Here is a 27803-nt window from a genome sequence, read left to right as displayed (position 1 = left end):
ATTTTACATTTAGCAAATTAGTTTTTCCTCTTGCTTCCTCCCATTAACCAGGAGCCAGACCTCTGCTAAACTCATATCCATAATGACGCTTCTCCAGATCCCTTTGGATCCAAACAGAGCATGCCTCTGTCTCTCCCCCGGGCATCGCCTTGCTTGGGGCCATACGGGGGCATTTAGACAGTCAAAGAAAGAGGCTTTAGTTCCTGGCTGATGTCTCTTTCTCTCCGTCTCTCTGGCTGCCTCCCCAGTCCTTTGAGCGGGTGCTGGTGGAGAATAAGCTCCACGGGCTGTCGCCGGCCCTGACAGAGGCCATCCAGAGCATCTCGCGCTGGGAGCTGGTCCAGGCGGCCCTGCCTCATGTACTCCACTGCACCTCCATCCTGCTGTCGAACAGGAACAGGCTGGGTGAGGACACGCAACACACACATTACCTCCGCTTTAGGTATCGAGGTGACTCATCCCTTCATGCCGGCCATTCTCTTCCTCACCGTGCCCTCTGACCTCCCGACAGGCCACCAGGACAAGCTGGGCGTAGCCGAGACCAAGCTGCTCCACACGCTGCACTGGATGCTGCTGGACGCTGCCCAGGAGTGCAACCACGAGCCCAGCCTGAGCCACGGCTGGTCGGGGGGCAGCAGCAGCAGCGCCTTCCTCCAGCCGGTGGGCAACCAGGGTTCGTCCCCGGTGGCTCCCAGCTCATGCTCCGGCTCTGCCCTGGGGGGGTCGGGCCCCCAGCACAGCGGCTCCCTGCTGGAGGAGGACGAGCATGCTCGCACCAAGCTGTTCCACAAGAGCATGGCCACGGTGGAGCTGTTTGTGTTCCTGTTCGCTCCGCTTATTCATCGGATAAAGGTCCGTACCTGGAGATGCAAATGCCTTGGAATACACCAGTATATACAGGATCAATTAAATCAAAGCATTTCAAGTCATGCAACGTCCAACAAGTTGCTTCTTACATTGCTTGGATGATGATAGGATGGAGGAGAAGAAGGGCTAAATGTGCAAAAAAACCGCCTCCTGTATAAATGAGATTCTAAATATATCACTTTATTTCAAGGAGTCGGACCTGACCTTCCGATTGGCCAGCGGTCTGGTGATATGGCAGCCAATGTGGGAGCACCGCCAGCCTGACATCTCTGCCTTTACTGCACTCATCAAACCAGTCAGAAACATTGTGACAGGTGGAGGAAAAAAAAAACCCTCTCACTTACGGCCATGAAGGTCCCTTGTAAGCCTTTATCTGTTTTGTTTGCTCATAATTAAGACGTGTAATCTTTTTTTCAACAGCGAAGAGGAACTCCCCAGTCAACAACCAGTGCAGCCCCTGCGGATCTGGCAACCCGGGTCCCATGGTGAGTGAGCGCTTTAAGCCCAGATCATGTCTGATTCATCGTCTCGTGTTGATTGAATGTGTTCAGGAAGGAGTGTGAGGCTTCTTCCCTTCCCCCCCTTTCAACATCCCCCAGAGGCTGGCTGCTAATATTCATTAGCACCAGCCATCCGGGAGCATTAGCGCGGTTAGCCAGGGTCATGACAGAAACCTCCCTCCAACCTCAGAGCCCTTTTAATCATCGGGTCTTTTCCTGTTTACCCACCCATCTGCAGCATCCGTCCATCTCTCCCTCTCACCCACAGGGCTTCCAGGTGGTTTGCGAAGCCGCCCAATCAGAGTCCTCCTCCCCCGCGGCCGGAGAGCGGAGCTGTCGTCGTGGTAACTCGGTCGAGCAAGGTGGCCCTTCCCAACAACCCCCACCGGTGAAGGGCCCTTCCAAGAAAAAGTGAGCGCCCGTGAATCAATTTAACCTCAAGAGGCGGTGAGATAGGTAGCACTTGGTCATGTGTGGTGCGTATTGATTTTTTTATCCAGGACTTATGTTCACTGCCCAGTCAGGCGTGCTGTTAAGCCGGAGGAGGTGGAGATGTCATTTTTTTCCTGTGGCCCTGGAACAAGAAGGGGAAAATGATGAACAGTGTGCAGAGAAGTGCTGCAACGGCTTTTAGTAGAGCTTGTCTTTTTGGGGGGTTTTAACTCAAGTCAGGTTTACTCATATAGCAGAGCTACACAAGACAATGAACCTCAAACACATTCCCAAAGAGTACAGAGATAATAATGAATGAAATGCATCAAGTACATCAAAGATATGTGGATATATTTGGATTATAACACACTTATAAACCCTTGTGTTTGGGTTTTGACTGTGTAGCTGTTTGACAACAAGCGCAGTGAAACCACCTTGATGAATTGGTGTCGATCCATAATGATCGACACGTGATTGAATGGCACTGCTTTCACAACTGAAGAGCAAACGTGACGTACCCGAGAAGCCAGTTGTTGTGTGTGGAAGCGGCGCAGTGACCCGCGCTGACACAGAAACTGGTGCCATCATCTTGTTGACGGTGAAACATTTAGCCCTGCGGCGGCGTCTGTCGCGCACACGGCCCAGCACAGCTCGCTCCACTAGCTGGTGGAGCGCTAGCGTATATGAATAGCTCCTCCTTCCCCTGTGTAATGTGCTGCTCTACGCTGCACTGTCTTCCTCAGTCAGCACACACATAAAGAGCCGTGTCTTGCTTGAGCATTAGCAGACCCATCTGACGTTTGTCCCCACAACCGGGGTAATTACGCTGAAGTAATGTGCTTCATGTCTAACGCTGGCAGTGTCTCTGGCCTGGCATGACACTGGCCATGGCTTCATTTGGTCCGTGCACGGCCAGTCTGGCGTTGTTCGGTCTCTTCTGCCAGGCCAAGGCTCAATCTGTGCTCGCTTTGGCTCAGACGAGGCTAGGTTTGACCGGCGGAACGGTAACTCACTACAATGAGAGTTGACGAACACGCAGTCGACTAATTGATAGGTTGATTGAGAAAGAAAGAAAGAATCACTCGCAAAAGCACCACTTTAAATCTCGTGTTTGCCAGAAATGTGCTCATAAGTTTGTTGTAAATAAGTCATCAGCAAAACAACCGATTAGTCAATTATTTAGCTTTACAATAATCATGCAGTTATGTATTATTCAGACATCTAATCATCCAATGTTTGTGATCCATGACTGCTGATTTAAACTTCGGCGTAATCGCGTGAATGCGACGCGCTGTGTGACCAGTAAACACCAATTATTCTGTGCAGAGGGGTCTGTACACATTTGCGTTTCGCACATCCTCTGTGGGTGTTTTCTGTGTTTAAGTCTATCACGTCTGCTCTGTCATCCTCCTGAATCACCCAACCGGCAGGCTGAGAGGGTGATGTGGGAGGAAAAAAAAGAGGAAGAGGTTGATAAGCCATCCATTGCTCATCTCAACTCATTCTGACAACCAAATAAGTCACTCCAATGCTTCTCATGATCACTCTGACAGCCAGCAACTGACTGCAAGTCAAAATAAGCCCTCACCCCCCCCCCCCTCCCCCAAGCTACTTATATCCTCATACACTCAAACACCAAAGGGGTTTGGAGCAGTCACGTGGTAATGCAGGAAGGGAGAGATGTGTCCCTATTGTTTCAACAATGACCATTAATTGCTTCCTCTAAGTGTTGGTGGTGGGAACGTTTAAGCTGCTGCGAGTGAAACGCTGCATAGGACGAGAATTAGGGAGGACAGGGAGCCGAATGTCAATTAGATTCACATTAAGAGAGAATTTTGACATTTGAGGGGATTTGACTGTAAGTGGGAATTTATTTTCCCGCGTTCAAGCTGTTGGTTTCCCGCTGTACGGATCCACAGAGGGGTGGGGCTGTGCAGTTGGCCCACATCTGCAGATTTCAATCCAAGGAATCTAATCAAAAGTGCGCTCCGGATCCTCTTCCTCTCTCTCGGCTCAGAGGCGATGTCAGCGTTCGTATTCTTATCTCGTCCTCTCGCTCGCACACCTCGGCGCCGCACTGCTGCCCGGATGAAATCATTTCTGGCCCCGCGGTTAGTGCAGCTTACTCATCCGCGCTGCTGATGCTGAGGCAGTTTCCATGGCGACCGCTGGCTGCTGCATCTCTCCCGCCGCATGGAGTCGGGGGGGGGGGGGGGGGGGTCTGTCGTCACTCGGGTCTCCTTGGCGACCTGACACAACAGCAGCGGGGCAGAGTGTCGGCTAGACAGTGAAACACGATACTGCCTCCCTCTGCTGTCCGCTCTCAAAGTGATTCATGTTGATAATCGACCATCTCTTCCTGCTCCATTTATTACACCGGCAGAGATTAAATGCCCTCCTCTCTCTCTCTCCTCCTCTCACGGTATATCAATATGTTTCTCCGCTCCGCGTGGCGCTCTATGCGCTCTGCAGCTCACCAACCGCTGACCTTCATTCCGGCTTATTTATAGTGGACTCACGTAGGCTTAGGCTCCCTCTCCCCCCCATGCTCTCCCAATGATGCTAGAGGGGGGCTCTGCCCTTATTTACCATCCTCCTTTTGATGCATTATTAATGAAGCAGTGTGGCGGGAGTTGATGACAGGCTAATACAAAAGGAAAGGCCGTGACATGGTGTAATTAGTTATATGATCCCTAATTGGGCCATTGATTAGGCAGGTGTCAGATTTCTATAATGTCGCTGTCACTTCCATTCAAGACCTTTACATTTATAAAGTTAGTTCAGCCATAATTTGGTTAATAATCTGAATGGATCTTCTTTTCAATTCACATTTGAATATGTTTGGCCCTTCAGTGTTGCATGGAGTCATTGACATTTACTCTCAGTGGACATTTGCTGTCTCAGTGAAGAAGGGGTTTTGTTTATAACCGTGTCTCCTTCCCTCTTCTTTAAGGACATCGGCCCCTGCCGGCCTGCCAACCTCCCTGGCCCAACGAGCGCGTTACGCCACTTACTTTGACGTGGCGGTGCTGCGCTGCCTGCTGCAGCCACACTGGACGGAGGAGGGCGTGCACTGGGCCCTGATGTTCTACCTGCAGCGCCTGAGGCAGATCCTGGAGGAGAGACCTGAACGCACCCCCGAACCGCTGGTCACGCCTCTGCCACGTCCACGCAGCAGCTCCATGGTGGCTGCTACGCCTTCACTGGTGAACACCCACAAGACTCAGGTAGTGGCAGAAAGACGAGGGAATATGTAGTAGTTATCTTTTTGTTTGTGGTCCCTTCAGATGTCCACGCGCTGGCCATGACGTCATCTGTATGCTCTGCTGTGCTTTGCAGGACATGAGTCTGAAATGCAACGAAGAGGGGAAATCTCTGAGCACAGAGACGTTTACGAAGGTTTCTCTGACCAGCCTCCGTCGACAGGCCGTCCCCGACCTCTCCGCCGACCTGGGCATGAACATTTTCAAGAAGGTTAGAGCGAGACGTCCAGACGTGGGCAAAAACAAAATAACTAAAGATACACGTTTGCATCCGTTTGCAGGACCGAGAGGATTGCGGTTCTCACTGGGAAGCCTCTTGTCCTCCTTTTCTGTTTTAGTTTAAGAACCGGCGTGAGGACCGCGAGAGGAAGGGCTCCATCCCCTTCCATCACACGGGGAAGAAGCGTCAGCGGCGCATGGGCGTTCCTTTCCTGCTCCACGAGGACCACCTGGACGTCTCGCCGACCCGCAGCACCTTCTCCTTCGGAAGCTTCTCTGGCCTCGGCGACGATCGGCGGGCCCTGGACCGCGGGGGCTGGCAGGCCACCATCATGGGTAGGCAGGGCGCTGTTCATAATCAGGATAGATTGCATGTCACCAGTTCGCAGTCGTGCTTCCTCTCCCCTAAGCTCCCAGTTGGTGAGTCAGAGGATTCTGTCTGGATCCGGCTGTCAGCTAGTGAATTAGGTCAGTTCATTAACATTATGTATGTCTTATTAGCGCTCTTCTTTGAGAAGTGTGATTAAATTGTGCTCGAGGCACAAAGACACTATTCAGAGCTAGTGACTTTTTAAACCCCATACTGTCACCATACTGTTATATGTCTACTTGGCTTAGCTGCTGCTTCAAATTAACTACATTCCCAGGATGACATTTTCTAAAAATACTCAGTAGATGCAGGACAAATGCATGAAAAGGGGACTTCTGGTATTTTTGCATCTATATGTTTTGATTCAACCTGATGTATCTGTCCGCGTCTGTGTCACTTTCCAGGCAAGTTCACACGGAGGGGCAGCACAGACACAGCTGCAGACGCCGACAGCCTGAGCGCCAAACACTCTCATTCCCACCACTCTCTGCTCAGAGACATGCCCGACCACTCCAACAGCCACAGCGACAACACCGTCAAAGAGGGTAAGGAGAAGAGCTGCGGTTTAGTGGAATAGATCTGAAGACACGATAAAGCCACATTTTCCAGTGACACATTACTGTCCATCAGCTACAATGAACGCCGGACGATTCTGGCTCCACTGAGACCTGCAGAGCAGAAATAGGGCAGGATTATATAACAGTAATATTCCTATGACAATGCTAATTTACATACAAACAACAGTGCTGTCTCCAGGCTCTGCTCCACACTGCAGCACAAGCACGCAATCAGGTTTCCTGAGAACAAAGGATGTTAATTATAGCAGAGAGTTGATTCTCAAGTGATTGACTCTATGGGGGTTCATTTCTCCGCATAATAAATATAAAAGAGAATTTGAGTACAAGTCAGAAAATAGACACATTAGAGCAATCAACACGAGAACACTGTTATTCCACCCGCGGTCAACGGTTGCCTCCCGCACGATGACATTCATCCAGCTGTGCCGTCCTCTCACTGCCTCCTTTTGCCGCCCGCAGTGCGATCCCAGATCTCCACCATTACCATGGCGGCGTTCAACACCACGGTGGCGTCCTTCAACGTCGGCTACGCCGACTTCTTCACGGAGCACATGAAGAAGCTCTGTAACCCCGTCACCGTCCCGGAGAACCCCGTGGAGCCTCTGGCCTGCGCCAACCTGCCGCGCAGCTTCACCGACTCCTGCATCAACTACTCCTGTCTGGAGGAAGGGGAGAACATCGAGGGGACCAATAACTTTGTGCTGAAGAACGGCATGCTGGACCTCACTGTGAGTGTTCGGCGATCCTGCAAATTGTCAAGTTTGCTGCTTTCTTTTTCACATTCATACAATGTAACAATGCTCCAACGTATCACTTGCTCATGAAGGCTTTCTGGTAGTTTTCTGTCTGGTTTTGCACCGTTGGTTGGACAAAACAAGCAACTTCTTCTTGTATTCCAGGCTGTCTTGCGGGCTCTCTATGCCGTCCTCAGCCACGACATTAGTTCCCGGATCTGCGACGTGGCTCTCAATATCATCGACTGCCTGCTGCAGCTGTGTGTGGTGCCCGGCATGGGCAAGAAGCTGTCCAAGCCCGACAACAAGGAGAACCAGGAGGCCCGGGCCAAAGACTCGGCCGGTCAGGGCCTCGGAGGAGGCGCGCAGGGAGGCGGGGCAGTCCCGGGGGCGGGAGCAGGTGGAGGGGGCGATGGAGGCGGCGGTGGAGGAGGAGGAGGAGGGGGAGGGGGAAGTGGTGGAGGGAGTGGGCAAGGGAGCAAAGATGATGTGAAGAACAACAAGGATAATGACAAGAAGGTGTGTTCTTTCTGTATTTATGGAAGTCGTAGTGGTTATATACTTATCTAAATATATCTACGTAAAGGTCCTGTGGGTTGATGTTTGTGTTCTTCGCTCCTTCAACGTGAAAACAGGAAGAGGGCTCCGGCTTCAGCACCCACCGCCTGGCTCTGACCATGCTGATAAAGATAGTGAAGTCGCTGGGCTGTGCCTACGGCTGTGGCGAGGGACACCGCGGACTGTCCGGGGATCGCCTCAGGATGCAGGTCAGACATTTCACTCTGGCTCAGCCGAACCTCTTCTGTGCCGGTGTGCACTTTCCACAAACCGGCACCGTTCGCGATGCCTGACATGTGTTCATATTCGACTGATTATTATTGCAAACAAGGCCTTTCTGTTCCTCCCTGACTTCTTCTTCTTCTAATTGTTCTCATGCATCCTGTTCCAATTCTCTCCTTTCAGGCCCAGAACTGCCTGACCAGCCTCTATAAGCTGGACAAGGTGCAGTTTCGACAGACAATGCGCGAGTACGTCAACAAAGACTCTCTCAATAACATTGTGGACTTCCTGCATGCACTGCTGGGCTTCTGCATGGAGCCCATTACTGACAGTAAGTACGGCGGTTTGTGTGACTGGGAACAGATGCAGATGGCGACACACAAAAACAAACACGCACATGCGTTGGTTGCAGACGCACAAATGAAGGCGCATCTGGGTTTGACCGACATTGATTTTGAATAGTGATATACAGGTGAGGATTGACGCTGTAGACATTTGACGCTAAAGACATTTATTTCTTTATTGATGATTAATCTGGCAGTTATTTATTTTAGAGTCTACGGCCGTGCTAGCAGCTCCGTGAGGCTAAACGCTGACATGCACAGTGACTTGATTTGCTCATTAGAACTTTGGTCAAATACCTTTTCAAAGTAGTTGTCAATCAAATTACAAACGGTTTATTACACAGTTACATTACAGCCATTCAAACCGATATCCCGTTCAAGTGTTTAGTGTGGCTGCTACGTTACATAGTAGTCTAAAACGCAAAGTTAGTGATCACGTTCTAATGTGGTTGACAAAGCTGAATTGTACTGCAAATGTCTCACCCTGCACTTCGACTTTGCATTCCAGCGCTATCACTGTTTATCTGTTTTTTCCCTTTCCTCCTTCCACTTGTCTCCGCTCGTCCCTTACGTCGTCCTCCTCCCGCTTCCATCGTCCCTCTTTTACTTCACCCACTTGAGCTGAATCCTATACCTTCCTTACTCACTCATCCATTCTGTACACTTGCCAATCCAAAGCTTTGCCCATTACATCTCTGCTCAATCAGTGGCTTTACTGCTGAGCATTGAGACACGTTGTACATGCCAATTCAGTTTTGCACTGAGATTTGTACACTGCAAATGCAATCAGCACAATCATAGCGTACAAAATACCGTGCAATTGGCAAGTTACTGAACCGATGAGTTTTTTGGTGTGTGTGTGTGTGTGTGTGTGTGTGTGTGTGCGTCTCGAGTTCGCCTCCTCCCAGAGGTGGGGTGCCGCGTCCTTTCTGACACCGCGTACATGTCTGTGCTGGCCTGATGTCAATCAACCTGTGCCCCGCCTCTTTTCTCTTGCAGAGTACGGCAGTGCAGGTGAGAGGTCCAGGAGGGCGAAAAAAAGAAACATCGGTAGATACACATGATCAATAATCAATGACAGTCACTAAATATAGCGATAAGATGAACGTACTCACCTGATCAGAACCTTCCCTAGGCACCGCTTCCATTGCCGCACCCCTCACTCTCTCCGAAACTGACAAAACTCGCCTGCAACAGCATTTGAATGATTACATCTGGTATTTATAGAGCTTATATATTTTGCAAAGATAGTTTTAACAACTGGACCGAGAGAATAAGCCCCATACTCTGTGTTTTTATAGCAGGCCTTAGTCACTTGCATGTATTCCTTATCCCCTACCCAGAATCCTTTTCAGTTTGCTTCTCCCCCATGTGCTTTATGGACCCTCCCCCCCCCCTTCCCTCCCTGTTGTACTCCCTGTTTTATACTCAAGCTGGTCAGCTGTCAATAATGTCCTCTCCGCGCTGACTAAACCACCCCCTGTGTGATCCGTGGTCTCTCCCGCCTCCCTCTTGCTTCCAGACAAGGCAGGCTTCGGTAACAACTTCACCACGGGGGACAACAAGTCCGTGGCGCAGAATATGGAGGCCGTTGTGGTGGGCTGCATGTTCAAGTCTCTCATAACCCGCTGCGCCTCGACCACACACGAGCTGCACAGTCCCGAGAACCTGGTGAGCGCTGTGCCAAATCATCCCTCCATCTGCCTCTCTCTGGTTTCATCTCTGTGGCTCTCCCTCGCTGCAGTCTGTGCTTCACATGTTCGTTGTACTCTCACTAGCTTCACACACTCATATATGTCCTTTGGCTGGATGCTGTAGTTGAATTATTAATGACTCATTTTGTACTGAGGAACAATCGCTTATGCCGCCTTTGTTAATGCCTTATCATACATGATGAATTGGACATTAGAGGTATTTAATCTCACCGTGGGAATAAAGACATTAACTAGAGCTTTCCTCCGGTCTTTTTTACAAATAGAGAAAGAATATATTAACTGGAAATAGCATCAACTGATCCCTATATTATCAGAATATTATAATCAGCAGACAACATACGGAATATTTGTGCTCCAGCTGATGCTAGCACCATCTACTTGTTTTAACATGCACTCTCACAGAGTGATAATAACTTGACGTTTGTGTCTCACATGATGGCTGCAGAGTGTCTCAGAGTGTTGCTTCTCAGACCTTTTTATTTTTGTATTGAAGGCCAATGCAAGCTCATTTGTACAGCAAACACAGAAGCAGGTCAAAGTGCTTCACACAACTACATTTAAAACGCACGGAAGAGGAGACGAACACACCAAATAAGTTTCAGAGCAGTTATAACGACCTGTATTACAAATCAATAGTTTGTGGATAATAACCCTGTCTTCGTATTTGTCTAAGTTCATGTGTAAGAGCACTGAGGTACCATGACCACTCGTGGTGCCTCGAAAGCCTCAAGGCTGGCTCGGCTGGTGCACGTTGGCGGAAGATGACACACTTTTCAAGGCAGGCCTGATTATGGCTCAGGATCAGAGGCCACCCACTCACAAGCTGGAGCTGTTGTCTTGACAAACTCGAGCTCGCTCATATACACAGTACATCATCCATTTATGCATCGATGCACACTGTTTGATGCTGACTGCACAGCAATATCAGCCTGATTCTGCGTCCTATAGCAGTCCATGTTCTTTGTCTTTTCCTTGCTCGGACACGTTTCGCCGTTCACGCGCCATTCCGCCCGCGCGTCCCTCTCTTTCTCTCACTTGTTTGCCGCCCTCTCCCTCTCCAGGGTCTGTACTGTGACATCCGCCAGCTGGTGCAGTTCATCAAGGAGGCCCACGGAAACGTGTTCCGCAGGGTTGCGCTGAGCGCGCTCCTGGACAGCGCCGAGAAGGTCGCCACCACCAAGAAACCCGAAGAGAAGGAGGAGGCCAAACAGCCCGGACCCAGGAGGTACTGGCCAATCAGCGGCCAGAAAGGGTCTCTATGACATCATACTAGTTAAATCGACAAAAAAAAGTCCCGTACTGATTCATGTTGAAGTGTCCTTGAGCATAGACCTTAAACGCCCCTCTTATTAAGTGGTAACAAAATATGTATCATCCAATCACAGTGATTGGTTGCGTGAGGTCTTACTTACTCCCTTTACGTCAAATCAGAGCTACGCTTCCCATCCCTGCTGGCTGTTTTTCTTTTCTTTATGTTTTTTTGTCATGTCTGCATCTGTTTTTCTTGCTTGAGTGACTGATTTGATGTTGTTATTTTCAAAATGATGTGGCCCCTGCCAGGAGGCCCCTCCTCTCTCTTTACCTCGTCATGTGACCACCCAACTAGAAATGGAGGTCACATGACCGCATTAAAGACTTGCACCCTGCGAGAGAGCAGCCATTAGAAATGGATCTGACCTTTGCATAGACTGTTAGTAATGTAAGTAATAACCTAGAGTATTACAAATAAAAATAATATATATTAAAAAAAAAAGGAATAAATGGCTGGAATATGAGGCTAATGATTAATTGGCATAGAAGAATACATAATTAAACTTGGGCACATATGTATAGTTTGCATAATAGTGGCATAGGTCCATAATTTAGTATTAATTATGTAGGAAATTGGGAAAAACTCTTCAAGGAGGGTTTCCTGCATCAGGAGAGTTCTCTCACCATCTGAACCGGGTGGCCTGAGCGCTCTGTCTGTGTGTTGGGGTGTGTGTGTGTGTGTGTGTGTGTGTGTGTGTGTGTGTGTGTGTGTGTGTGTGCGCAGGTCAGAGGCGGGTGTGTCCGGGGAGAAGGGTCAGGTGTCCAGTGCTGCAGATGAGTGTCGCAGCTACATCTCCAGTAGACCCCCCCAGACACCCGAACAGTGAGTGTCCACCTCACAGCATCTCCATATAGCACCATCCGTGTCGAGCCCAGCTGCCACTGCTCTGCTCAAAATAGGAAAACGTTTAAAACTCTTCCTGTTGCTTCCTCCCCCCTCCTTAAAAAAAAACAACAACAGGCCACAGTGTTCAACGTTAATTTTACACTGAAAGATGTACAACTGTGTGTCGGCTGAAGTTTTGATCCGTGTGTAAACATTCGAATCCGACCTTCCTTCACTCCCCTCTCTGTACCCCCCCAGTGATGAGCAGATCCCGGGCGCTCTGCTCGGCAGGAAGGACTTCTGGAGGAAGATGTTTAAGTCGCAGAGTGCCGCCAGTGACACCAGCAGCCAATCGGAGCAGGACACCTCGGAGTGCACCACCGCGCACTCCGGCACCACCACCGACCGGCGCTCTCGCTCCAGATCTCGCCGCATTTCACTTCGCAAGAAACTGAAGCTGCCAATAGGTAAGAGCATTTGTCGTGCGAAACCCGTTTCTTCGATAGTAAGAAGAGTTTTAAGACCAGGATTATGTCTAAAATGTGCATTGTGCATGATAACCAGATTTCAGTGCCTAACAGAGCTTCCAAATCATTCAGCTCTGGTAACAGTATGTATTCCCGTGACCGTGTCTCATTGCATTTGCCGTCCCAGGTCATTCACTCTAACATGCTGTGTTCTGTGTGTGCCAAACATTGGAACATTACCTGCCGTGAGGCCAAGTCACTTCATCTCTTTGGTCTGTTTGTTGTTCCTTTCTGTGCCTCAGCGTGCCGTGGGACTGTTCGCCTACCACTCACTCGCTCTGTCTTACGTATGTGGATGTGGAACCATCTCCACACAGTGTTTGTTTCATGTCTGTTTGTGTTTGCCATACCTCCCGATGTGTACGTTGTTACAGGCCCGGGTCGAGTCGTATTTACAAATCGTATTGTATAGACTTCTCTCTCTGGCATATACTGCTCTACCAATGCAAACGCTGTAACAGCCAACTGCACCGCTACCCCGAAGAACGCTCGTGTTATAACAAGTGAAAGCTAGCAGCTGAGACTGATTAACTCTGAACTCTACATAATCAGAATAAAGTTTATTTTCGCTTCTGTTGTTAACGCTGTCTCTACTGTGAGAAAATATTATAAAAGTGTATTTGCAAATGCCACTCGACCGGGGTCTTTTGTTTAAATTGTCTCATAAAAGCGAACAAAAGTTAGTTTTGCACCTTTTTTGTCATGTTTTTGAATGAACCTCTATGTGACTTTAACATAACGTTGAGGGAATGCTCTCCCCTTTTCTTCCTCTACCCAACCCTTATATGTGTGTGTGTGTGTGTGTGTGTGTGTGTGTGTGTGTGTGTGTGTGTGTGTGTGTGTGTGTGTGTGTGCATGTGTACTTTGCCTTCACAACCCAGTGTGTGCGATACGTTACACATTCGTCTGCTCATGTACATTTTGTTTTGTATCCACGTGTCTCCAGGGAACTGGCTGAAGCGTTCCTCTCTTTCTGGACTGACTGACGGTGTTGAGGACCTGCTGGATATCAGCTCGGTGGATCGACTCTCCTTCATACGTCAGAGTTCAAAGGTCAGACGCAATGAAACGGAAAAAGCCTCTAAAACAGCGTTTAGACTTTTATTTTGAAAGATGAGACAACAGAGAATAAAACTTATTGGAAGATAACAGATCACAGATCTTATTGTCGGGTGTCTTTATGTGTTTTAGGTGAAGTTCACCAGTGCGGTGAAGCTGCTAGAAGGGGGCGCGGTGGGGCCGGAGTACGCCAGGGACGAGGAGGAGAATTTCTTCAAGCGGCTCGGTAAATGGAGGTCTGGCAGGAGGAATCCATCCAAGCTTCACCACACAGAAGAGAAAGATGGTAGACCTCCCCCACCCCGGGGTGCCCCTTGCCCACCCACGCCCCATCGTCCTTTGTCTATTTCTCTCTCTCTTCCTGCCCCTGCCTCTGTTTGTCCGTGTGGTGTCGTGTCTCGCCTCGCCTCGTCGTGGTCTTTTCCTCTTCTGCCAGTTCTTCCGTCCGCCATTCTCCATGTCAGCTCGGCCGGTTAGCTGCCTGCTACCCTCTGTTAGCCTAAATGTGTTACTTTCAACCCATCAGTGTCGAAAAAAAAAACACTTTGTTTTTCAGACCGATTGGCATAAATGTGTTATACTTCCAACTTCACCTCCCCTTCTTTCCAACTATGCACGTTCTGTTCTCTTCAACAATGAACCCCCTCCTCTGTCTTTCACCCACTGGTGGAAAGAGAGGAACGGAGGTGTGGGATCAACTCATATATCTACGAAAACCATCTTTCTACTGTCGAGCGTATCTCTGTGCTACTGTGTCAAGCATGACGCTGTCAGTGCTCTCTCCGTCTCTTCTGTGGTGATGTCTGGTGGTATTTTCCAATGCCTGAGTTTTCAGTAAAGTGATAAAAACAGAATGGTCCACAGACAGCTTTCCTCTGTACGACTTTGGTTACACTTGTTTTTATTAAGAGCCCATTATGGAAAAATATATTACACAAGAGACCTGAAGATGGCCTCTCTATGCCATCGTCTTTGTGTCTCTGAGATGTCTTTCAATTCAAATCCAAGTGTAACCACTGCCGATGGCTGTGTGTCCATCTCTCACTCGGCTTCATTTGTTGGTGGCTCTTCAGTGCTTTTTGTCAAATGTCCTGGATGGTGATGTTGCTTCATGCAATGTCTATATATATAATCTTCAGTGCAGTCTTTACAAAAACGATTACACCCAAACATGCTTCTTTCTTGTAAAATAAAAATCTCTTCACTTGTTCTGTTATACTCTATTCTCCTCTCCTCTCCTCTCCTCTCTTGTTCACACTTTCCTCCAGGACCCCACGGTTTTCAAGAGCGTCTAGCAGCCAGTCAGGAGGCCATGAAGAACAAGAATGTGGTGAATCTGGGCGCCATTCGACAGGGCATGAAGCGCTTCCAGTTCCTGCTGAACTGCTGCGAGCCGGGAACCATACCCGACGCCTCCATCCTTGCCGCTGCTCTGGACCTGGTACGTTTAACGAACACACGTGCGCTCGCTTCTGTTCTGTAACCGCCGACCTTAAAATCTCTGTCGACATTCCGGTTCGTCCAGGAAGCCCCGGTCGTGGCCCGGGCCTCCCTCTTCCTCGAATGTGCCCGGTTCGTGCACCGCTGTAATCGTGGCAACTGGCCGGAGTGGATGAAGGGCCACCACGTAAACATCACCAAGAGAGGCCTCTCCAGGGGTCGATCACCCATCGTGGGCAACAAAAGAAACCAGAAGCTCCAGTGGAACGCTGCCAAACATTTCTGCCAGTGGGGAGACGTGAGTTAAAGATTTCTGGCATCAGTTATCTAGCATATATGGCTACATATACACATATATATATACAGTATATTTGAGTGTCTCTCTATGGTTTTTTAACCGCTCAGGCAATCGGCACGAGGCTCAGTGAGCTCTGTCACTCTGACAGCGAGAGCCCTGCAAACATCCTGGGTTACATTTTTGACGAAGAGACCAAACGGAGGATGAGAAAAGAAGACGAGGAAGAGGACTATCTGGATGACAGTGAGTCATTAAAATATCCTCTATCATTCTGACTAAACGTCTTCTGTGACAAAATAATCCTCACCTCAAGTTCCACTTATTGTTGTTTTTAACGACCACAAGACACAGTTGAAAGCTGGACTTCGAGTTCAGTTTTCTCTGCTAACTCAACATTGTTCTAACCACATTATTTTATTTTTAAGACACAGTCAATCCCACAAAATGCGGCTGCCCCTTTGCTCTAAAGATGGCTGCCTGCCAGCTGTTGTTGGAAATCACCACGTTCCTGCGAGAGACCTTTCCCTGCTTGCCACGCCCACGCGTCGAGCCACTGGTGGTCAGTCGTCAAATCATAAATACATGCATTCAGTGTGTGTGTTTGAGAGCCATTCGAAAAATAAGACTGATTATTGCATCGTGAAACAGAGATATAGTTTGGTAATTGTATGAAATAGAATATTAACAGGGGAAAACAATGTGTTTTAATCATAACCATGCACCTTACATTAAATGTAAACGTGTGATTCCTGCTCACATGTTGGCTTGTAGGATCTGGACAGCTGCCGCCTGCGCCTGGACCCGGATCTCGGCCGCCAGCGCTACGAGAGGAAGATCAGCTTCGCGGGCATCCTCGACGACGAGGACGGACACGATTCGCTCAACAGCAGCAGCCACACGCTGAAGTCCGACACCGCCTGCGATGAGAAGAAGCAGCAGGAGGTTCAAGGTGAGATCTGGTGTCGTACGCACTCGGCCATTTGGGTTTATATATCGTCCCTGACTGCTTATCATTTAAAATAATTTAGATAATCTCGCCCCACTTCCCTCACCTCCAGCACCAATCCGAAAGATTCGCATCGGAGGCTCCCGGCTGCTTCAGATCAAAGGGGCTCGCAGTTTCCGCATTAAGAAAGGCGGCTCTCTGTCCTCCATACGCCGGGCCGGGAGCCTCAAGAGCACCAAGATGCCCCGGCAGGACTCCGAGTCAGAGAACGACGAAGGGCTGCTGTCACAAACACACAGCAGGGACACCGTTACTGACATAGGTAACACTTGGACAAAACAAGTCTGGATGACATCGCTCTTCAGTTTTATTCGCCTCTGACATTTGTAATTTCCTCACATTTATTTCGAAATAGAAATTGTATAATTCTAACATTTTCATGTGCTTGTTTCCTGTTGCAGGCAGTCCCTTCAGCACCAGTGAGCCCAGCATAGAGCCAGAGGGCCAGGGCTCTGGAGGAGCAGAGGACAACTACCACCGCAACATGTCCTGGCTCCATGTACGGGCCTTTTAATATGTGCATGAGGTGCATGTGGTGTCTTCCTTCCTACACACTGACTCCCCCCCCTCTCCTCCCCCTCTCGGCACAGATTATGATCCTGCTGTGCAACCAGCAGAGTTTCATCTGTACCCACATAGACTTCTGCCACCCACGCTGCTACCAGCACCACAGCCGCTCCTGTGCCCGACTGGTACGCGCCATCAAGCTTGTGTACGGCGAGACGGTGGACAGCCTGAGAGAGGACAGCGCCTCCTCTGGTATTATTGGGTCACGTCCCAAGAAGACCAAAGAGGTAGGTTTCACGAACTGTCTGTCCTGTGTTGAAATGTCTGTTTTTGTGGTGGTTACCGAACATGCCCGTGCCTTCAGTGTTCAGACAAGTCTTGCCTGAGGACCCCGTCTATGAAGAGAAGACCCACTGACTCCAACACAGAGGGGAAGAGGGATACCGGCATGCTCAAGTACATCCGCAACCAGGTGAGAGCTATTTTTTTAGACTTAATTATTCAGAAGAGGAAACAACAATAATGGAACCAAATGAACAATTTATAACCAAACTTTCTTTGTTGTCGGTTTGTCGTGCGTCTCAGGTGATGAGCCTGTCGCCGGCACCTCTCTCGCTGCTGATCAAGGCAGCTCCCATCTTGACCGACGACATGTACGGAGACATCCAGCCCGCAGCCTGGGAGCTCTTGCTCAGCGTGGATGAACACATGGCCGCTGCTGCTGGTGAGTCGGCCATCAGGCTGTGCAATCGGTGATCTGTGGGTCTCTTCTGTAGGTTGTTGTCCTCATTCCTCCCCCGCCCTCTCTGAATCCCCTCCAGCTGCCATGTTCCTTCTGTGTGCGGTAAAAGTCCCCGACGCGGTGACCGAGATGATGATGGCGGAGTTCCAGCACCAGGAGGCCTGCCAGCGCATCAACTCCGTCTTGAAGTTCTACACACTCTGGCGCTTTCGCTACCAGGTGTGGCCTCGCATGGAGGAAGGAGCCCAGCAGATCTTTAAGGTATACAAATAATAAAGGTTACTTGTTTATATTCACCCCCCCCCCGGGTGCAACTTCAAAAGGTTGTCCTGAAAGGTTAATGAGAAACATTCCGTCTCACATGACTCGGCTACTTTGACCCATGTCGTGCTGTATTTATCTGTTTCAGATCCCTCCACCCAGCATCAACTTCACTCTTCCGTCTCCTATACTGGGCATGCCCTGTGTCCCCATATTTGACCCTCCCTGGGTTCCCCAGAACACCGGCAGCGTCCAGGACCCAATCAATGAAGACCAGTCTGTAAGTCTGCCCCCCCCTGATCCAAGTGGGTTGCCTAATATGCATTTATTTACAATCAAAAATTGCGTTTAACAGTTCGATTGCTTTAGATTCAATGTAAATCCAAGGGTCTGTTCACCCAAAACACATGTTTTCTCACTTCCCTATAGTGCTAGCTAGCCATGCATATTGCTTTAATTTAATTTGTCCAGGTTTTGAGGACACTGTGTCTGGAAGGACACGGTGCTTGTTTATGGATTTCACCACAGACAGCCATGGTTTCCAGAAGATGAACGCTACTGACAAACTGACAAACTTTCTCATCAGCCTTCACATAGACATCAGCAAGACTGTGGCTTATTTTAAACAGATTTAAAACTGCAATTAAAACTATCAGCATGGTTAGATACAACTAAGAGTAAGTGAGGAAATGTGTTTTTTCATCATTTCGGTGAACTGACCCTTTCAATCCCGTAGCCTGTAAAAACATAGTGTTTAATAGCTGGTATCTCGTTCTGGATTGAGTCCTGCTGAAGCCCACAGAAACAACGCACTTTAGACTGCTTTAATACATTTGTTATTGCTGTGCAAGTGTAATGTGAACAACTGCACCAAGAAATCTGCTAATCCCAGAACGACATATGTAATACGTGTTTAAGGACATAGCAGAAAAACAGATTTCTTGGTGTTTCCTTTTTACTTTCTTGTCCTTTTTTTTGGTTAAAAAGCATGAATATCAAAATATGTTTATAGATTTTGATGAAGACCTGCGAGCACCTGTTCTATAATTTATCTATCGACTGTCTTTGTTTTTAGTTCTCCACATTAATTCAGTCAGTCCATGCCATAGTAAGTTGGTATTTCTGTCCGGATGTTTGTGCTGATGCATCTTGTTACCTCAGATCATTACTGACAGGAGGGAACTTGTCCTCCTTTGAGTGTTTTTAGCCCATTGGGAGCTGGAGGTTTTCATCACGGATCAGAAGCCGGGGCAGTTTCATGGCTCATTTCAGATAGTTGCATCTTGATCACACCACACTCAAAAAGTCTTCTAGCTCTGATTGTAAGAAAGGGGAAAATAACAGCATGCATCGGACATTCAGACATGTTGTGTGTTGTGCCGTTGATGCATGGTCATTGGATGAGAATGACTTTGCTGTGTATATGTTTTCCATATCATGCGTTCAGCCTATTTGGATATGTATGTGTGCGAGCACTCGTGCGAATGCTGTGAGGCGTTTACTGTACACAAGATACAGTAAATTCTCCAAATTCCAGTCCGAATACATTTATTTGTGTCACAATTTAGTTGTGATTTGAAATTTTCCTATTCAATACTTCAACAGTGTTCTCCATGATGCTCGGAGTAGCATTAGAGCATGAGATCAATGTGCTGGAGGAGAGTTACTGTGTTAATGTGTTGTCCGGTCATTTGACATTACCAAATGCTCCTCAGACGTAACCGTGAGCCTAGAATAGCTGTGCACACACGTTCCTGAAAGAGTTAAAACTGTCAAATATATTATTAATTTGCGCACTCCCTCATTCGGAACTTTCTGTACGTCTGCACCCGCTGTTCTACCTCCGTGCCGTTTGATCCGACGCATGCCACCCCTTTCCAGAAATCCTTCTCAGCGCGGGCGGTGTCGCGCTCCCACCAGCGAGCCGAGCACATCCTGAAGAACCTGCAGCAGGAGGAGGAGAAGCGGCGTCTGGGGCGCGAGGCCAGCATCATCACGGCCATCCCCGTGGCTCAGGAGGCCTGCTACGAGCCCACGTGCAGCCCCCCGCCTGAGCAGGAGGAAGAAGGTGGGTCCACCAGGCACACAAGGATGTATTACACAGAAATGCAAAGGTTTGCTGGGTATTGGTAAGCTGCTGTGCCCTAACAGCATGTTGTTTTTCCTGTACCCGTGCTGGTCATGTCGGGCATTGATCCCGCCAGCAGAAGAAGTGGTGAACCTGGCATCCCGCCGTCTGTCTGTCAGCCCATCCTGCACCTCCAGTAACTCCCACAGGAACTACTCTTTCCGTCGGGGCTCCGTGTGGTCTGTCCGCTCATTGGCCAGTGCTGAAGGTATGAAAACAAAGAAATCTCTGAGAACGTTTATCAAAAGTAAACGTCTCTTCCCACTGACGAGTCTAATTTTATTTGCCAGATGAAGAGAACACAACAGAGCACACTCCTACCCACCACATGTTACAGCCACCCCAAGCCGTCTTCCCAGCATGCATCTGTGCTGCAGTCCTACCGATAGTGCACCTGATGGAGGACGGGGAGGTCCGAGAGGACGGTGTGGCCGGTAGGTTTCGTTCTCTTTAGATTCAATGTTGAAATTAAAAAAAGAGATGCATTGCATTATGTCATTGATTTTGCAGAAAATACATTGGAATCAATATTTTTCATGTTTTCAGGCAATGTGCAGGACTGTTCATGGTATTTCGGTCACATGCTGTGTTTGCAAGTACATCTATTTCCTTTCATGTTTCTTCAGTGAGTGCTGTCGCCCAACAAATCCTGTGGAACTGCCTGATTGAAGATCCGGCCCTGGTTCTCCGCCACTTCCTGGAAAAACTAACAGTGAGCAATCGACAGGTAGGTGAACATCCGAAGAACAAACAAAGCCTCAGATCTGATCAATCACAACCCGAAGGGGCTTTTCTTTACAGTTACTCTTGCTGTAAGTCAATGAGGATAAGTGCACAAGCTAAAATGACTTGTATCCTTTGTGTTGTTCTGTCAGGATGAGCTGATGTACATGCTGAGGAAGCTCCTGCTCAACATTGGAGATCTGCCGGCCCAGACCTCTCACATCCTCTTCAACTACCTGGTGAAGCATCAGATAATACTTTACCTTTTCTTTTATCATCAGAACTCTTTAAACTCTCCATTAACCATCAGTTTTCTGAATTGAATCTCCCCCTGCCAGGTGGGACTGATCATGTATTTTGTGCGGACCCCGTGTGAGTGGGGAATGGACGCCATCTCGGCCACGTTGACCTTCCTGTGGGAGGTGGTCGGCTACGTGGAGGGGCTCTTCTTCAAGGACCTCAAGCAGACCATGAAGAAGGAGCAGTGTGAGGTCAAGCTGCTGGTCACTGCATCCATGCCAGGTGAACTTATAGATACTTTGATTCATTTAAGATCCCTTTTAGGCTCCAGATCTCATTTACAACAGAGGCTTAGCTGAGACCGATGGCCTGAAGAACCTTCGATTTGTCCAATATATTTGAATATTTCATTGTGCATTGTGGATTTAGGAACCAAAACCCTGGTGGTGCACGGGCAGAACGAATGTGATATCCCAACACAGCTTCCAGTCCATGAAGACACTCAGTTTGAAGCCCTACTCAAGGTAAGGTACCTTAAGTCAAAGTACCACTGCAGCAATTTAAAATAAAACACTCCACCACCATCATAAGTCCTGCATTCAAAGTTTATTTTGTCAAAACACATTTTTCTCCCCAACCAGGAGTGCCTGGAATTCTTCAACATTCCCGAGGCCCGATCTGCACACTACTTCCTCATGGACAAACGATGGAACCTCATCCACTATAGCAAGGTACTGGAGATACATTTGTTTTTTCTTGGTATAGCGAGGGGTAGAAGATGAATATTACTATGTGAACCAAGGTGCATCTTGATACACAAAGGAGGAGCTCGGCTGGACTTGCTCTTCTAGTTTTTGAGGCAATATTTGAACATTTTCTGTGTACTCTCCAAACCAATATTGCTATTAACCTCCTCCAGACATATGTGAGAGACATCTACCCCTTCAGGAGATCAGTCTCTCCCCAGCTCAACCTGGTCCACATGCTGCCTGAGAAAGGACAGGAGCTCATCCAGAAACAGGTGTGAAAGATTTCCAATTTGACACTTAAGGCTTTGTGAAATTAGTCTGCATTAAATCAACACCGAATAGAAATACAGAGCGGTAACATGGTGAAAACATGGTCAAAGTGTCTACTTTTTCCTGTTCATCTTCTAGGTGTTTTCCCGTAAACTAGAGGAAGTTGGTCGGGTCCTCTTCCTCATCTCCCTCACACAAAACATGCCAGCTGTGCACAAGCAATCCCACGTCTCCCTGCTGCAGGAAGACCTCCTCCGCCTGCCGTCCTTCCCACGCACCGCCATCGACGCAGAGTTCTCGCTGGTCAATGAGCCACAAGGTGAGACCGATTCAAACTGCGTCATCAGACGCTTGAATAAAAGATTCTAGTTTATATACTTTTTTCAACCACTGTCTCTTCCTCCCCGCCTCTCCCAGGTAAGGAGCTGTTTGGGTTGGACACCCTCCACAAGGTGCTGTGGATCAAGCTGCTGGAGGAGATGTTTCTGGGCATGCCCAGTGAGTACCCGTGGGGCGACGAGATGATGCTGTTCCTCAACGTCTTCAACGGGGCTCTGCTGCTGCACCCGGAGGACAGCGCCCTCCTCAGGCAGTACACAGCCACCGCCATCAACACCGCTGTTCACTTCAACCACCTCTTCTCCCTGAGCGGCTACCAGTGGATCCTGCCAACCATGCTGCAGGTACGGACACTAAACAACACAAAAGATGCATTTCACACCATTTTATCACACCTTCCTAAGAATGTGTCCTCTCTGTGTCGTCATGAAAGGTCTATGCTGACTATGAGAGCGACCCTCTGCTGAGGCAGGGCATCGAGTTCTGCTGCCGGCAGTTCTACATCCTCCACCGCAAACCCTTCGTCCTGCAGCTGTTTGCCAGTGTGGCTCCGCTGCTGGAATTCACAGTAAGACTGCTGAGTGCACACACACACACACACACAGCATTCAAATCAATGGGATACGTAATACACGCGTGGCTTTTGTGTTGTTCATTTCTCTGTCTTCATTTGCGGTTCCAGACCAGCACCAGCACTGGTCTTTCTAAAGGAGTGTCAGCTCAGTGTCTGTTTGACCTGCTGATCTCTCTGGAGGGCGAGACCCCGGACGCTCTGGATGCTCTGGAGCTCGTTAAGGCTGAGAAACCTCTACGCTCTCTCGGTAAACGGTCACTTTCACGTACACGTTGCGGTCTTTTATCAAAATGAAGCCTTCGTCATTTTGGTATTTTGCATTTGAGTTAAACAAACAAAAAACTAATACGTGCTTTTTTGTTGCAGATTTTTGCTACGGCAATGAGGACTTGGCCTTTTCCATCAGCGATGCCATCAAGCTGTGTGTCACTGTGATTGCCTACGCCCCTGAATCCTTCAGGAGGTACGGAAACGCATCGAAGAGGCGCCAAGGATTCATCCCCTCTTCTTCTATATCTTATTCTTCTCCACAGCAGCTGTTTTCCGTCCTCTAACGGTCCGCACGTATCTCTCCAGTCTCCAGATGCTGATGGTGCTGGAGGCCCTGGTCCCCTGCCACCTCCAGAAGCTGAAGATCAACACGGTTACAATGGAGTCGGCCTCGGCTGCCAGGGATGAGATTGCAGCCATCGCTGCTCTGGCCACGTCCCTGCAGGCCCTCCTCTACAGCTCAGAGACCCTCACAAGGTCTGACTCTCCTCCATGCAACAAAGAACACAACAAGTCTCAGAGTCTTTTTACAAGTCTTTTTTTAGCTGCTTACAATCCTCATAACTTTATCTACAGGCCCATGACAGCCCCCCAGATGTCCCGCTGTGATCAGGGCCATAAAGGAGGCACTACAGCTAACCACGCCATGTCAGGAGGGGTCAACACGAGGTCAGGACAGTCCCAGGATAGATGGCTAGGGTGCAGTTCTGGGGTCTGACAGACAACACTGACGTGCCGTTTTTTCATGCATGTGCCCAGGGACAACCTCCACCTGTTGGAGGAAGGCCAGGGCATGCCGAGGGAGGAGCTGGATGAGCGCATCGCCAGGGAGGAGTTCCGCCGGCCCCGGGAGTCGCTGTTAAACATTTGCACCGAGTTTTACAAACACTGCGGGCCGCGACTCAAAATCCTGCAGAACGTCGCCGGTGAGCCGCGGGTCACGGCCCTGGAGCTGCTAGACATCAAGTCCCACATGAGGTGATGAGGTTTACTCGTGAAACCGATTCATTGATACAAGTTTGTACGTTGATTGTTGCTCAATTGAGTGAAGAAGTGACTCGTTCACGTGCATTTTTAAATGAAGCAGGGCCTGATGTTGCAGGTGTAAATACAATACCTAAGAATTGTTTTACATTCCTTTTCTTTCATGCAATTTTACTCGATTAAGTAACATTTTTATACCTAGTGAGTCAAAAAAGCAAGAGTAGATAGCATGAACAAATTGATGGTTTAATTAGATCAAATTGTCCAGATTTGTGGATGTATCTGACATGTCTTAGGTTATTTATTCTGCTACTGTTTAGCTCTACAGTACTGTTAAGTTGCACTGAAGATGCATCTGTGTGTGCCTTCTTCCCAGGCTGGCGGAGATCGCCCACGCCCTGCTGAAGCTGGCGCCCTACGACACCCTGACCATGGAGAGCCGAGGGCTGCGGCGCTACATCATGGAGATGCTGCCCATCACCGACTGGTCGTCCGAGGCCGTCCGCCCCGCCCTCATCCTCATCCTCAAGAGGCTGGACCGCATGTTCAACAAGATTCACAAGATGCCTACGCTCAGGTGCGCTCGCCCACAGGCATTATGCACCAGGTCTGTTGAATACGATCCCTTATCTTTCTCCGTCTCCCTGTGAGTGTATCGTGCTGTGCCGGTGCCGTGGTGTGTACAGTAGATAGACGGCTTCTTGGCACTGTCCTCTGTATCGCTGCCTTGGTGGGTGCTGTACCGTAAGTGCTGCTGTGGCGTGTTTTCATGCAGATACTTGTGGCGCGCGAGAGGAGTTAAATGCATTACTGGGTGCGTGAGGAAGTGTGTACTAAGAATGGATCACAGGACGTGTCCCCTCTAAGCCAGAGTCCAGTCCCGTGTCATGAATGATGATGCCGATTTGAATAACAGTCGCAGACGTGTCGCGGTTAAAGGAGTTGTTCTGTTTACCTCGCCATGTGGGAATAATGAGGCTCATTCTTCTACGTGGTAGGTAAAACAACAATTTTATCTAAATTTCTTCTCATTCAGAGATGTTGATACTCATATTTCATACTTTTAATGCTTGCTTTACAGTGTCAAAGACGATGTATTGATTGCAAAATGGTCACATGCTCCTTACAATAATATCCAATCCAGTATAATATAAAATCATTAATAATAATAATTTTTATTGCACATTACATTTATAAAAGCAGCTCAAATTGCAAAGAAAAAAAACATTTAATTTACATTTAAACAAAAAGCAAGCAAGGCTACAGAATATAATAATCTAACAGACTAAAAAGGCTCCACAAGAATATAGCTGCCTCTCAATACTACTTTGTCTTAACTTTTTATATTTTGAATGCTGTGATGTTTGGTAGAGTTTAGAAGGCGAAACAATCACGAATACATTGTTCCAATACATACATAAAAAACAAGTAACACCTGCACACCTGCGTCCTCTTCCATGGCACAGGACTGTCTCAGAGGGAACACTGGTCACAGATGTGTGCTTCACACCAGGATCTGTTGCTGCGGTGTTCAGCTGGCTATGTTTGTGAGCTTTGCACTATTTGTTGTCGGTATGGCCTTTACCACAGTCATTGAGGTGATGATTATATGGAGGAAAATGTTAACAGAGTGGTAAGTGTTTCATGTTAATGGTCTTTTTTTTTTATCTGCTTTACATTTAATATCATGCCACATTCAAGTCATTTCAAAAGAAGAGAACGTCTTGAATTGGTCCCACGTGACACGAATGTGGCATTTCTGCTTTAGTCTATTTTTAAATTCATAAAAAATATGCTTTATTTGGGTGCGGGATGGTGTTGTATGGGTGGGTGTTCTCCAGGAGACAGGTGGAGTGGGAGGCAGCCAGCAGCCTGATCGAGGGGATCTGCCTGACCCTGCAGCGACAGCCCATCATCTCCTTCCTCCCACACCTTCGCTCGTTGATCAACGTCTGCGTCAACCTGGTACGGAAACGCGAAGACGCACAACACCTGCACACACCAGTCGGTATAATGGTTTGAGTCGTGCCATTTCTTTTGTGCGCGGTGTCAGGTGATGGGTGTGGTCGGTCCCTCCAGCGTGGCAGACGGGCTTCCTCTCCTCCACCTCAGCCCCTACCTCTCCCCTCCGCTGCCCTTCAGCACAGCAGTGGTGCGACTGGTTGCCCTGCAGATCCAGGTATAGGCGTCAGTTCAATCTGGCTCTTCATTGGACGTCGAATCATCAGCAGCTCTAATCGTCCGTTTTCTCGTTTTTGTTTCCCATCCCAGGCATTGAAGGAGGACTTTCCTCTCAGCCACGTGATCTCGCCTTTCACCAATCAGGAGAGGCGAGAGGGGATGCTGCTCAACCTGCTCATTCCCTTTGTGCTCACTGTGGGCTCTGGAAGCAAAGGTAAAAGCTGTTGTTTGACACAGCTCAGTGGTATTGCTTCCCTGGTTACTAATGAAGTTGTACGAATGTCTTTTTCCCCCGTGCAGATAGCCCCCACCTGGAGCAGCCGGAGATCTTCCTGCTCCTCCAGACGGTCATCAACATCCTGCTGCCTCCCCGCATCATCTCCACCTCCCGCACAAAGAACTTCATGCTGGACGCTTCCCCGGCTCACTGCTCCACCCCGGGCGACACGGGGAAGGATCTGCGCAGAGAGGGCTTAGCAGAGTCCACCAGCCAGGCTGCGTATCTGGGTACGAATGAAAAGTGACGGCATTTTACAGCTGCTTTTGGTCCCTTCTCATCCTCGTCCCTCCGACTTGTCCCTCTGCAGCTCTGAAGGTGGTGTTGGTTTGCTTCGAGCGCTCGTTGGGAAACCAGTGGTACCGGATAAGCTTGCAAGTGAAAGAGATGGCTCTGAGAAAAGTGGGCGGCTTGGCCTTCTGGGACTTCATCGACTTCATCGTCCGAACCCGTATTCCTATCTTTGTCCTGCTGAGACCCTTCATACAGTGCAAGGTTAAGAACCAGCTTTAATTGTGCGTACACTTTTTGAACGATTTGCCTCTTCGTCTTCCTCACCGGTCCATGTATGTTCTTGTTCGACCTAGTTGTTGACGCAGCCTGCGGACTCCCAGGAGGAGATCACAGCGCGTCACCACATCGCTGACCAGCTGGAGCGACGATTCATCCCGCGACCTCTCTGCAAGAGCTCCCTGTTCGCAGAGTTCAACAATGAACTCAAGATCCTCAAGGAGGCTGTGCACAGCGGCTCCGGTCAGACACTGAAGCAAAGTTCAAATATCAGATGATTCCATGCATTTGTGCCTGTGTGTTGGTGTTCAACCTGCCTCCCATCCAACAGCTTACCAGGGCAAGACGTCCATCAGCACGGTGGGCACCTCTACGTCAGCATACCGCCTCAGTTTGGCCACGATGTCGCGCTCCAACACGGGCACCGGCACGGTCTGGGAGCAGGACAGCCAGCCGTCGCGCCAACCCTCCCAAGACACGCTCAGCCGCACCGACGAGGACGACGAAGAGAGTCAGAAACATTCTCACTTCTTTCACATGACCCATCGCCGAAAATCGGGCCGAACTCACCGCCTCCATCCTTCTCCCTTCCAGATGACTCCATCAGTATTCCCAGCGTGGTGAGCGAGCACGAAGCCTTTTTGCCTCGGATGATGGCGCAGCGCCGGTTCTCCAGCCACGCCACCGGCTCGGCGGCCTCGCAGCCCGAGGTCCCCCGCACCACCTTGCTGCCCAGCCACAGGTAACGTATAACAACACACATGCATGCACGCCCACCA

At 49.0% G+C, this 27803-nt stretch overlaps 1 protein-coding gene across 1 annotated transcript in view; it reads left to right on the top strand.

Moving 5' to 3' along the window:
* Positions 1-27803, top strand: part of unc80 (unc-80 homolog (C. elegans)) — a gene marked incomplete at both ends in the record, with an annotated part of 31847 nt that overhangs the window by 715 nt on the left and 3329 nt on the right. Inside the window, 59 exons of the mRNA XM_079185631.1 lie at positions 249-405; positions 512-852; positions 1058-1181; positions 1288-1352; positions 1636-1778; positions 4753-5026; positions 5139-5273; positions 5401-5617; positions 6056-6196; positions 6689-6957; positions 7129-7482; positions 7599-7730; positions 7927-8074; positions 9087-9137; positions 9610-9758; positions 10864-11027; positions 11838-11936; positions 12198-12406; positions 13413-13519; positions 13658-13811; positions 14794-14966; positions 15051-15263; positions 15371-15506; positions 15689-15822; positions 16035-16212; positions 16292-16531; positions 16671-16768; positions 16860-17063; positions 17141-17248; positions 17362-17500; positions 17598-17779; positions 17928-18059; positions 18855-18887; positions 19661-19847; positions 19984-20115; positions 20198-20341; positions 20534-20634; positions 20783-20869; positions 20969-21152; positions 21300-21394; positions 21512-21601; positions 21790-21891; positions 22028-22208; positions 22307-22572; positions 22662-22796; positions 22911-23049; positions 23169-23265; positions 23379-23549; positions 23649-23741; positions 23832-24050; positions 24433-24663; positions 25898-26021; positions 26110-26235; positions 26328-26451; positions 26538-26744; positions 26825-27009; positions 27102-27267; positions 27356-27535; positions 27619-27766. Of these exons, the coding sequence (XP_079041757.1) occupies positions 249-405; positions 512-852; positions 1058-1181; positions 1288-1352; positions 1636-1778; positions 4753-5026; positions 5139-5273; positions 5401-5617; positions 6056-6196; positions 6689-6957; positions 7129-7482; positions 7599-7730; positions 7927-8074; positions 9087-9137; positions 9610-9758; positions 10864-11027; positions 11838-11936; positions 12198-12406; positions 13413-13519; positions 13658-13811; positions 14794-14966; positions 15051-15263; positions 15371-15506; positions 15689-15822; positions 16035-16212; positions 16292-16531; positions 16671-16768; positions 16860-17063; positions 17141-17248; positions 17362-17500; positions 17598-17779; positions 17928-18059; positions 18855-18887; positions 19661-19847; positions 19984-20115; positions 20198-20341; positions 20534-20634; positions 20783-20869; positions 20969-21152; positions 21300-21394; positions 21512-21601; positions 21790-21891; positions 22028-22208; positions 22307-22572; positions 22662-22796; positions 22911-23049; positions 23169-23265; positions 23379-23549; positions 23649-23741; positions 23832-24050; positions 24433-24663; positions 25898-26021; positions 26110-26235; positions 26328-26451; positions 26538-26744; positions 26825-27009; positions 27102-27267; positions 27356-27535; positions 27619-27766 (9317 nt within the window). The remainder of the gene's footprint in view (positions 1-248; positions 406-511; positions 853-1057; positions 1182-1287; positions 1353-1635; positions 1779-4752; positions 5027-5138; positions 5274-5400; positions 5618-6055; positions 6197-6688; positions 6958-7128; positions 7483-7598; positions 7731-7926; positions 8075-9086; positions 9138-9609; positions 9759-10863; positions 11028-11837; positions 11937-12197; positions 12407-13412; positions 13520-13657; positions 13812-14793; positions 14967-15050; positions 15264-15370; positions 15507-15688; positions 15823-16034; positions 16213-16291; positions 16532-16670; positions 16769-16859; positions 17064-17140; positions 17249-17361; positions 17501-17597; positions 17780-17927; positions 18060-18854; positions 18888-19660; positions 19848-19983; positions 20116-20197; positions 20342-20533; positions 20635-20782; positions 20870-20968; positions 21153-21299; positions 21395-21511; positions 21602-21789; positions 21892-22027; positions 22209-22306; positions 22573-22661; positions 22797-22910; positions 23050-23168; positions 23266-23378; positions 23550-23648; positions 23742-23831; positions 24051-24432; positions 24664-25897; positions 26022-26109; positions 26236-26327; positions 26452-26537; positions 26745-26824; positions 27010-27101; positions 27268-27355; positions 27536-27618; positions 27767-27803) is intronic.

The sequence above is a fragment of the Pholis gunnellus genome (assembly GCF_910591455.1).
Source record: "Pholis gunnellus genome assembly, chromosome: 24".
In the NCBI taxonomy this organism is placed as follows: Eukaryota; Metazoa; Chordata; class Actinopteri; order Perciformes; family Pholidae; genus Pholis; species Pholis gunnellus.
The sequence above is the reverse complement of the archived record's forward strand: the minus strand, read 5'-3'. Positions and strand labels throughout refer to the sequence as shown.